General features: G+C 36.0%; 1 protein-coding gene across 3 annotated transcripts; it reads right to left on the bottom strand.

The window, feature by feature from the left end:
- Positions 1-272: 272 nt before the first annotated feature.
- LOC148422283 (uncharacterized) lies at positions 273-10,801 on the bottom strand. Of its 3 annotated transcripts, XM_088417495.1 has the most exons (12): positions 10,661-10,801; positions 10,539-10,582; positions 8,539-8,602; positions 8,207-8,338; positions 6,272-6,376; positions 6,147-6,196; positions 5,963-6,082; positions 5,833-5,878; positions 4,235-4,306; positions 3,998-4,151; positions 2,382-2,464; positions 273-1,090 (listed from the first exon to the last, which is right to left on the bottom strand). In XM_088417495.1, the coding sequence occupies exons 1-12, from the start codon at positions 10,691-10,693 to the stop codon at positions 914-916; spliced, it is 1,080 nt and encodes a 359-aa protein (XP_088273621.1). In that variant the 5' UTR covers positions 10,694-10,801; the 3' UTR covers positions 273-913. The 3 variants fall into 3 exon arrangements, with proteins under 3 accessions (XP_088273621.1, XP_088273622.1, XP_088273623.1); XM_088417496.1 differs by lacking the exon at positions 2,382-2,464; XM_088417497.1 differs by lacking the exon at positions 8,539-8,602 and having other exon boundaries at positions 10,661-10,753.
- Between the last annotated feature and the right edge of the window lie 568 nt (positions 10,802-11,369).

The raw sequence follows: 11,369 nt of genomic DNA, 5'->3' as shown, positions 1-11,369 counted from the left end.
TTTAGTATCAATAAAACTTTGACTTCATGTCCTTCAATTGAATTTATTATTAGGAATTTAAAATAATATTTAAGGTAACCTTATCTTTTTATTAACAGAGCAATACATTTGAAAACTAAGTTAGCTGCAGCCCCACAATACAACAAACACCATATTAATGCAGTATGATTTTAATTTTGTCCTCTAATCCCACAGAGAAACAATTAAGAGCATTGAAGAGCAAATACCATCTGCAAAGAAAGAAAAAAAAAACAACAACTCATAAACCGGACATTAAGTATTACCATTACATCTATGGTACATTTCATATGTATAAAAAAAAAAAAAAAAATACATAGAAGTTGCAAAAGTCCCACATAAATGAATATGCAAAGTGATATGGAAAGCTACCTTTGCTGTCAAGACCGTTGACAGCCAGCATGCCAACAAGGATTCCTTATATACAATATGTTGGTTGATCAGTCTTGTACTTTATTGTTTAAGATGTCAAATACGGTAACTCAAAATCACATATTGCATAGGATGAGGTCCTAGAAGGTGGCACCGTGTGTAACATATAGGCTCCAGCAGTTGAGTCTTTGATTATTTATTGAACTAAACTGAGTTGCTGGGGGCATAAATTTGCAGCTCAACTATTTTAGGAACAGACACACAAAACAACAATTCCTGGGTGTTGAATTCCTGGAAACAGGTTTTTGAAGTCCACTCATGTATTTGATTTTGCTTCACAAAAGAAAAAAAAGAAAAACAAGTGCCATATAACTGAGAAAACTGGTAGATCAGTCTGCTTGTAAGTCAGGTAGGCACCACAGAGACTGATCCAATGGAACCGTCAGTGAAGCAACAGGGCGACAGTCTTTCTTCATCCTCCTCTACATATTCTTCTCTTGCATCTAACTTCAGTTCCATTCCTTCAGAAAAGGGTCTTCTTTTCATTCCTGATGTTGCTTTTTAGTGACTCGTCGAAAAAGGCCATGTGTTTGTAAGCCACTAAGGGTGTGCCCTCCCCCAGGACAGCCTGGGTAAAGTTGGGGCGTCCCCACGCGTACACCAAACTGTTGAGAAAGCCTTGTAAGGACACACTGGCGGCCTGGAATAAAACAAAGACTGCCATGAACAAGCGCTTACATTGAACTTATTCAATACCATTTTTTTTAAGTGTCCAACTTTCAATCACAATAAAGGAGGGTCTAAAAAAAGCACGGATATAAACTGAACTGATTAAGCACTACTTAGTGCTATTTTAGGAACATAAGTACTAAATTAATCAATAATCTTTGGTAACTAAGTACTAAGGCTGCACAATTAATCGAGTTTTAATCGCGATCATGATATTGGCTGCCATATTAATAAAGCTGATCCTCGGCAATATCAACATTTAAAAAAGCAAGCAATTTTTAAATTGCAAGTTAAAACAAGCACTACCACTAGGGGGTATTGTTTCCCACATGTTTGCCTGACAAAAGCATCTTATTTTCTCACCCTTAAATATTATTTACCAGTGTGAAATGACATTGAGTTTCTCACCCGATCCTTAATATTCTTAGTGCTAGCTGTCAATTGAAACCCATTTTGAAAATCCGAAAAATTTGAATAAATTCAATTTTAAATGACCGAAAATGACATTTTGACTGATAATTGATGACAATTTGGTGAAAAGTAAATATTGTGCTTGGTTCTAAGTTGGCTTTTTTTCCCTTTGGTTTGCACTCATGTTAGCATAAGTTAACTGTGTTGCCCTGTGTGCCAAGTTTTTTCTGTGAATTATTATTTACTTTATATATTTATTTTAATTTATTATTATCATTTGTAAGTATAAAGCCTTGAATAATTGTTTGTATATTGCTTGTTTAAAAAAGGGGCCAATTATGATGAATCCATTATGATGAATAATCGTGATTATTCATCATAATTTCAATATTGACCAAAATAATCGGGGCTATTATTTTGGTAAAGTTACATAATATTACGTTGATGGAACAATGAATCAAGCGTCAAAAGTCCACCAAATTTTATTTATCAAGGCGGCAGGTAATTTGCCACTTGATCTCCACAAAAAATGACATCACAGTTGTGCAGGGTTTAAGAAAGGATAAATCACAGCTCAAAATGCAAACTTGAGATTACCAAACTCAGAAAACAGGTCAGCAGAGATTGGTTGTTCCCTGAGGGCCAAACAACTATGTTATTATTTTTAATCGACTCAATCGGATAAAAGTCGGAGGATTTTGCAGCCTAAGTCTTATTACAAAAAATGCAATATTGTTCTCCGTGCTATGGTTAGATACCCACGAGATGTTAATTGAACATATTATTGCAAAGATCATTTTAGACTTGACTTTCCCTTTAAAAAGTACATGTCATTGACTTTTAAAACACACCTGCATTATGTAGGCGGCAAACAAGCTCCGCTGTTCAACACCAGGCCATAGCATCAAAGTTGACAGCAAAATGACAAGCAGGGCTAAAAATATTTAGTGAAATAATTTAATTAGTCAAGATTTTCATTCCTGCTCAATGCATCACTTTGTTGGATCAGATCAGAACCGATTTAAGGATTATTTGACAGTAAACCAATTTAGTACATTCAACCACATCATAATCTAATTGGACCAATATAAAAATATGACAATAGTAAATACGACAATAGTTTATTTTTATTTCATCACATTTTTTTCTAAAGTATTTGTATACTTCACTTTCACAACGTTAGTTAAATAAAACTAATTGCATTGGCGCCTCCTAGAACGTGAAAAATAAACTGCGTGGCGATTTTGTGCATTTGGCATCAGCAATCTTAGGTACACCCAGTTAGCTGATCAGCTTCCACAGCTGTTTGTGTGCCCAATCATGTCACTGATTGTTTTTGCACATGTAAATCTTGATTAAGTCAAGACCTTGGTGCTCTCGAGAGGTGGACCACTTTAAAGTAATTGTCTGTCAGCCAAATGTGAATGTAATGTAGCTTTCATAGTTGAAAAAAGCCCCCCCCCCCAAAAAAAAAAAAAAAAAAAAAAAACCTTCGAAATCAAAGAATCACACCTCCGGCTGTCCTAAAATAAGAGTCAAAGCTAAACCTTAAAGTCTTTCGTTCATTCCTTTAATTATCCAAATAAAGCAGGAAACCTATGACAAAACACACTAAACCCTCCCCACAATGTCTAGCATGCAAAAACATGTAAGCTGTATATTCATTCATCCGTTATCTGTAGCCGCTTATCCTCATTCGGATTGCTGGCTATCCCAGCTGTCTTCGGGCATTAGGCGGGGGACACTCTCAACAGGTTGCGAGCCAATCGCAGGGCACACAGTGATGAAGAATCATTCACGCACCCAATCCCGCGTAAGATCAATTCGGAGTGTCGAACACACCTGCCTTGCATGTTTTTGCAATGTGTGTGCCCAGAAAGAACCCACTCTGGCTCGGGGAGACCATCTAAACTGCATACAGTAGCCAGTGTTTGAAAAACCATTTATAGAGATGGAATTCACATTCGATGCTTGTTGCCTACTTAGACTATGTTCACACATTCATGCTCCCAAGTACGTGGCAATTAAACGATTTCTCTCAAATTTGGAAGATTTAACTGGGTTAAGTGACACATTATCACCAATCATGACAGGTCACACATGTGGTTACAATAAGATGCAATGACAGATGAATACAAATTGGTCGTTTCTAAAATTCTTCTGTCATTCGGCAGTCCTTCGGCAAAATGTCAGTCAGTCACCAACAGACAGCCCCTCAGTAGCATTAGCGTTAGTGCTTTTTTCAATTAGGATGTTTTTTTTGTTGTTGTTTTTTTTTAAATATAATCAAATGCCTGGTCTGTCAAAGCTGTGTCAGGCTGACAGTGGTGCATGTACATTTGAGAGAGTGGTTAATGTGCGCTGTTGTAGTCATGTATAAAGAACCAATAAATGATCATTTTTGTACAGAAGGCGCCCAGCTTGGACTAATTGCAAGCTCAAACATGTATAACGTGTGTGCATATACCTGGCGCCCAACAGAATATGATGACGAGTACCATTTTCCTAGCTGTGGTGAAGACACTTTTCAATCTCTTGCCAGACCGTCCATCTCCTTCTACTGGGAAAAGTGCCTCTTGTTGGTGCTCTTCATACCACCTGCCCACCTTATGATAAATAACCTTTCATTTGTGAAAACAGGAACAGTGCGTCAAAACAAACAAAAAAAATCTCTGAAAAAATGTTAATGCTAATGTTGACTTACTGAACATGACAACATAACGGGAATCACCACCAGAAATACAAAAACTCGCATAAAAGTGTCATGAATTATTTCCTGGGAAGAAAAAAACAAACAAGTTGCTTTCATTTGAAAAAATGGTGATTCATTATGAAAGTCAACCACAAAACAATGTCAGGCACATTGTCATCGCATGAATTAACTGCCTGCTGGGCGTTTTTTTCTTTTTCTAAATTTACTCGCTCCAAAGTTCAGAAACAACAAAACACACAATCATTTCAATTTCGTGCGTTAAAAAAGGATTTTATTTTAGAATGTGGAGGCAGCCTATCGAAAAGAATCCGAGTCTGTTCTGCCTTGTAATTTCCAGTAACACCTGCCAGAGGGCAGTAGGTGAAAGCGTTAATGCAGGGGTGGCTTCCATGAGCAAGCTTCTGGGCTCAAGTACAGTAATTGAGGCAGCAGGAGCTGCTTCAAATACGTTAACAGGGAAAAAACAATCTTTGATTAAACGTGAACGTAAACGTTTTGAAGCAAACTTGGAAATTTCCAAAATAACTCTTAAAGGACCTCAAATTACAAAATTGGTAGACTAGATTACGTGTTAAGACTTTTTGAGACGATTTCAACCAAGTTTCATGATAAGTATAACTAAATTTAGGGATTGTATACAGCCCCAAAATATTATTTGATGAAAAAATAAATGCAAAATGGCTGCTTCAAGTAGAAAGGGCAGATTTCTGTGTGTTTTCAAGATTGTTTTTTTTACTTTTTTTTTTTTTTGTCAGTGTACCTACAATAGCCATGCCAGCCAAAATTTATGTTGCTTATTGAAACTGTGTTTTCAAAGACATAAATACATTATTTTTTAACTGCACTATTGCACTGAGATGCAAACATTTGCGAGTATTGACGAAGGAAGCAAAATTGTGATCAAGTCAGGGGTTTGTCAAGGTTTGTTCAAGGTTGCAGCAGTTCTTAAGGTGTTCTGAACCAATCTTAGATGTTTTATGTGTCTGTAAGAGTTGAGATTTAAGTCTTACTTGCATCTCAGCGTGCTCCTGTCAGCGCGAACATTTATTGTGAGATGGATGTTTTTTGATCAGTCTTTTACTAGTCTTGGCCTTGAGATGATATCAAAGTCCTTCAGTGTTCACAGTGAGGTGGCATGGTCAACAATCACTAGATGAGCTCCAAACCGTTTATAGGAAACTTTGCAAACAATCATGAAAGTGGCATAAATGATGGGGAAATACCAATGAAAATATGAGTGCTTTGTAAACCTGAAAACTGCAGTCTCAAAGTCATCTTAATTTGTACATTAGACTGTTTCAGAACAAATATGTTTCAGAATGTCTAAAGAATGTCTAAAGAACAACTACGACCTTGAACAAAACCTAAGGAGATCAAAGGAGCCCCTACTTTCACCGACACTCGCTAATGTTCGCCCCTCAGCGGGAAAGTGGCTAAAGGGCAAAGGGGATTTCAAACAGAAATGGCTGACTTCCCGTATCATCAATTGAAATATTCAGTCAGATTCACATCTTGCGAAGCTGAACTTTATCGTCAAAATGTGAATTTTACCAAATAACAAAGAAAAGAAGTAATGTTTTGACACTCACGGCATCGGAGCAAGAATCCATCCAGATGTGCATGAACAAAATACAACTGAGGATGGAGAAAAGAAAAGAAAACAGGTCAGAAAACATTGTCACATCTTTTTCCGTTTCTTATTTAAAGTGTGGTGCTGACCTGGTGCAGTATTTAGTGTGGTCCGAAGTGGTGGTTCCACTTCGCGGGGCAGGAATCAATGAGGTGGATCTGATGAAGGGAGTGAGCACATACGCCAAGTAAACAGCAGTTGGGCCCAACCTGGTGAAGAGTTTTATGACATTATTTATGCTCGAGATGAAAAGGATTCCAAAGAGACACTTACCACACGTACATGTACACCGGTAAAGATAATAGTCTGCTTCTAAAAAGACTCTGTGAGACAAATGCGTATTATTACTACGTATCTTATTTAAAATGTTCTCAACAAAGCGCGTGCTGATTTCTCACCCGCTTGCCCACATCATCAACGGATGTCGCTCGCCATCCTTTGATGAAGTTTTTGGACTGCCATGCGTACATTGCCACCAGTAGGAATGAGATCAGATAAAATGTCTGGGACAAAAGGAGAAAAAACAGGTCATAAGAAGGTAAAAAACCGTGTTGGACAGCTGGATGCAAGTAGAACAGAATGTAGTACTTCTGTGAAGGCTGGGCTACTTTTGACATCTGCTCTCAGCTCACTCATATATTTTTTTTTCATAAATTCCAGATTCCTCTCACTGGGCTGCTCCACTGAGACTTGGGGAAGTTAACGCATCAAAACAAAAAATTCGGAGTGCCCTTACTAGTGGAAACACAGCATTCTGATTAATAGTGTGCCTGTGGAATATGATTTAAGAGACAAAATTCACCCATATTTATGTATCCTTGTCACGCTCAAGCCATCAGGCTGTTTAATGCTGCCACTTCAAGGAGTAGCAGATGTGGGATATTTTATCTGTCCTTATTTAGGGCCTTACAGCTAAGCACATTTTTATTTTATATATATATATATATATATATATATATATATATATATATATATATATATATATATATATATATATATATATATATATATATATATATATTATATTTATTATTATTTATATGTTATTATTATTATTATTATTTATATATTATATATATTTTTTTAATTTTATGGTTATAATACAATTGTGAATTATACTTTAGTATTTATCTATCCGACACAATACAGTTGTCCAATTCCAATGTGATATTCTTACCGTCACTTTGGGTAATGATTGTTCACTGTCTGTTTGTGTACTTATGTAACACATGAAGTCCAAGTACATGTTCTTAACTTCTTACGACAATGATGTCATTTTTTTTTTTTTACGAGTTTCATGTCAGCACACTCACATTCCTCAGATTTACAAAGCACGTGTTTTACATTTTGATGATGATTTCTATTTTCACAGCACATGGAATTATAGATTCTTTTAGAAAGACTACAAATAACACTACTACAGCTACTACTCATACTAATACACAATTCAGACGTTAGAAAATAATTAGGAATGTTCAGAACAGCGAAGAATTGTTCAATAAAAATTGTATCACTAAATATTTTTATTTACTATTTATGATAGAGGGTTATTGGTTTGTGTTTTACAAAAATTACTTTTAAGAACAAATAAGATGAAATAAATTACATACCAAAAAATGCAAATACTGTAATGTAATTCTATTGTACAATTAACTACAGAAAAATACAAAAAAAGTTTAATTTAAAGAATGCTGATTTATTTGGAAAGCAAAGTTAAATCTGTATTGCAGTATGTACAATGAATACATATTTCCAATATGCTTCTTTCTGGGTGCGTACAAAAAAAAACAAAAAAACAAAAAACAAACTATGATACCCACAGAGATTATGTACCTTTAAATAACATCTGTGAAAAAGCCAGGACACCTCTTAAGTTTAAAGTGAGTTTTGTTAAGACATGATGAAACACCAATACAGTAGCATTTATTCTAAAATAGGGGCCTAAATATACTTTGCAGATGTTGGGAAAATCTAAGAGCAAAAGAAAACTTCCACTTCTGCTTTAAAGAGAAAAAAAGTCACGCCTGTAAACGCACACACACTCGCATACATACTCTCTTATATACAGTACATATGCTTAGCTGTGTATTGTATTACATAAACCTTCACCTACAGTATGTGATTCTTTGTCTGCTGAACTATCTTGTGTTTCTATTGGCCAAATAGTGAAACTGATAGTCTAAATATTTTCCATATTTGCATTTTGAAAGAGCCTGATTATATTCACTCATTCCATCATCATTTTGCATAGCAATCTCACTGAAAGTATCCACGAACCTTGTGACATTCCATTTATGTGGTTCTTGACTTTAAAAAAGGCTGTCGTTTCTCACCAGTGACAGAGGCAGGCTATATTGGCAGATGGTCACACTGTTGTCAGCGTGAACTTTGTTCAGAGCACTAGTGAACATCAGGATCAAAGCAGCCGCAAGGTCCGCCAGGGACAGCTGGATTAAGAGGTGCACCTGTTCACATAAAAATAATGTCATCATTTTTCAATTCTATCTATCTATCTATCTATCTATCTATCTATCTATCTATCTATCTATCTATCTATCTATCTATCTATCTATCTATCTATCTATCTATCTATCTATCTATCTATCTATCTATCTATCTATCTATCTATCTATCTATCTATCCATCCAGCCATCATCAGACAAACCTGTTTTTTCAAATGCCTCCATCTGACTATGGAAATCACCAGAACAGAACAGCTGCCAATCACACTGAAGATGACATTATGAAACACAAACACACACACACACAAAACAGCATTTGCATGTTAAGATGATGGTACTTTGGAAGTTTCTTGGTGTTAAAAAGCTGAGTCTAGAGATAAAATGAAAAAAAAAAAAAAAAACACAGGCTCCAATAGTGCTTTTGTCCTATTGCATAAGTAAAAACCGTGTAGTAAAAGTAAAATAATTCATTAACTTTTTCTGTCTGGCAAGGAGTACAAACCTTATTCTTCAGCTATGTTAAAAGTTCCTTTTTATAACATACATACTGTGTTAAAGCTGCAGTTAAACTGTATAAGTTGGAAGAGATCATTGCATAGATTTGATTGACATTTTTGATAGGCACTCCCACTGTATAATTATAACCTGTTGAACATAATCCATTCTGTGGTGCAGGTTGAGCTCCAGTAGTTTTTATTTTGCCCCACAGAAAAGTGTTCATAGGAAGGAATGTAAAGTGAATTAACTGTCATTAAATGTCTATGTAATGCTTTAAGACAAAGCAAGTTAATTGATTTGTATAACAGTATTCATACACAACACAAACATATAACACGGTTCATACAAAAGGCAAATCAATAGCGCTTAACAAGAACAACAAAATAATTGACATCTATGCTATATGAAGGAAACGATATAAAAGGAAAACTGGGTTCAAAATATATTTTTTCTTTCAAAATCAATGACTTTGTTTGAGAAGTAGCAATCTAATTTTATAAAACATAAAAAAAAAGGTTTATCCCGGTTTAAGTTTGCTTTGTGACATATGCTTATACCATCAACATTTTTAATATCTTAACTCCACATAGAGAATAGTAGCCAACTGTATTTTCTCCTCTCGAAGCAATTTCAGTGGGATGATTTCAAACAAATATAGATTTCCGTTCAAACCTAATATTTATGATTCAGATGTATGGCCCTTTAGTGACATTTAAATGGAGTAGCAATGTAGTGCAATGTACTGAGAGTTCAAGAATATTTATTGCTTACATCTCAAAAGTGAACAGTTTAATGCAGGACTGTTTTGTGAATCCAAAATTGGCATTTTTACTTAATATAATTAAACAATATAATATATATAACATAATTTTCATTTTCTAGGCAACTCTTGCTGGCAGATGTGCACCACAATATAATATGATTCAGTTCTGCTTTTAGGTCTTGTATAGCTGTGTTTATGTAACATTCATTAGTAACATTTACAGACACGTTTTAAACTGCCTGCTATCGTTCTTTACCGACTTGAATTTGCTCCACTTTAACGTGGCTCCAGCCAGACTTGAGGAAAGTCTGCTCAGCCACCTAAGCACTTCATTCCATGCAGTGTTTCAGGACAGTCTTCGGTCAGCTTAAGACGCTAGCTTGCTGGTGTGTTGCAGATGGTACGTCACATATGGTGATGTGAGCACATCGAAGGCTGTTAACCTGCCTCAGCCCAGCCCAGCAAACGCTTGGAAAATCTAAACAATCTGTGAATCTCAATTTTACTATGCGTTTTATGGAGGCATAAAACGCAAAATTTGAATGACATCCTGCCGTGTGTGCCTCAAAATGCAAGGTAGAGAAAAAATGTAATGCTAAACAAAGGACAGCAAGAACATAAAAGATTTAATTTGAATAAAATCACTATCATGATTATTTTTTAAATGTTGAATCCGTCGCACTCACATTGCACTCATAAATGCATCAAAATGTTTTCCACATTTAAAGGAGTCTCTATCTCAATCCGTGTAAGTCCAACCTATATGTGCTGTACATTACATTCATGTATTAGTCATGTTGTCGCTCGATGGTTAGACTAATCTGCTATCATTGGTTCCTTTCATCGAGGGCATACGTTTTTGGTCATTTGTTTTATATTACACAAGGTGGTTGAGATTTTCATGTGATAAGAATCCGATGGGAGAATGCCGAAATGTATCACCTGGGAGCTAGTGAGAGCAAATACACTGTTGAGAGAACGTCAATCTGCAAAGACAAAAATAGACATTTTATACTGGTTTCCCCCCATGCGACTTCATTCAAAAATGGTAGAGTGGGTCCTACCTGATAAGCAGTAAGTGTACCGTTGAGGCCCATGCTTGATAATTCAGTTGGAGCCAAAGTCACGTTTGGTTGGAAACACACGCTATAAGCATTCCTCCATGGCAGTCTCTAAGACAAATGTGTGCTTTCGTCAGTGAACACCTGCACACAAACACAAAGTGAAACAAGTCACATGATGCCACTTTCACTCCCCGCACAACTGCAGGTCTCACAGGAGTGGGAGGTGTGAGTCAAAGTGGACTGAGGTTTTGGGTGGAAAGTTAGACTTTGGTGGCTCCTGTAAAAAGCTTACTGTTGGAAAAAAAGATGATTGGTGACATGTAAAGGAACATTATGCTCTATGGGCAATTAATGTGTTAAGTTCATCTCAACCTTGGGCCTTAAGCGACATCATATATATTCCTACTTAATAAGCCTAATAATAACAGGTGTGATACCAGTCCGTGAGAATGCCCACATATACATGACATCACCCCTAATATAGGCTATTCAAGCCAATTGCCTGTCATCTCACTGGAGACTTTTCTCTGTTTGGGAACATTTTGATTTGATTTTCTAACACAGGCACATTCATGTATTCTTTTTTTTTTTTTTTTTTTTTAGGCTTGACCACTTGATGGTGCCATTGAGCAAATACGTACCATGAAGCTATTAACCACGAGGAAATCATTTGGTTACTGCAAAGCCTAATTTGGGCATCTCTTGCTCT

This window comes from Hippichthys cyanospilos, chromosome 6, assembly GCF_059441005.1.
Source record: "Hippichthys cyanospilos isolate Australia breed blue-spotted pipefish chromosome 6, RoL_Hcya_1.0, whole genome shotgun sequence".
Lineage (NCBI taxonomy): Eukaryota > Metazoa > Chordata > Actinopteri > Syngnathiformes > Syngnathidae > Hippichthys > Hippichthys cyanospilos.
Note: the sequence above shows the minus strand (reverse complement) of the source record. Positions and strands in the feature narration are given on the sequence as shown.

Bases quoted from the DNA above. Each gene is read 5' to 3' on its own strand.
- LOC148422283 (XM_088417495.1), bottom strand. From the start codon at position 10,693: ATGGGCCTCAACGGTACACTTACTGCTTATCAG. The intron at 8,603-10,538 runs GTGATACATTTC...TGTCATCTTCAG, and splicing joins TTGCTCTCACTAGCTCCCAG to TGTGATTGGCAGCTGTTCTG. The intron at 4,307-5,832 runs GTGAGTGTCAAA...TTTTCTTCCCAG, and splicing joins TGGATTCTTGCTCCGATGCC to GAAATAATTCATGACACTTT.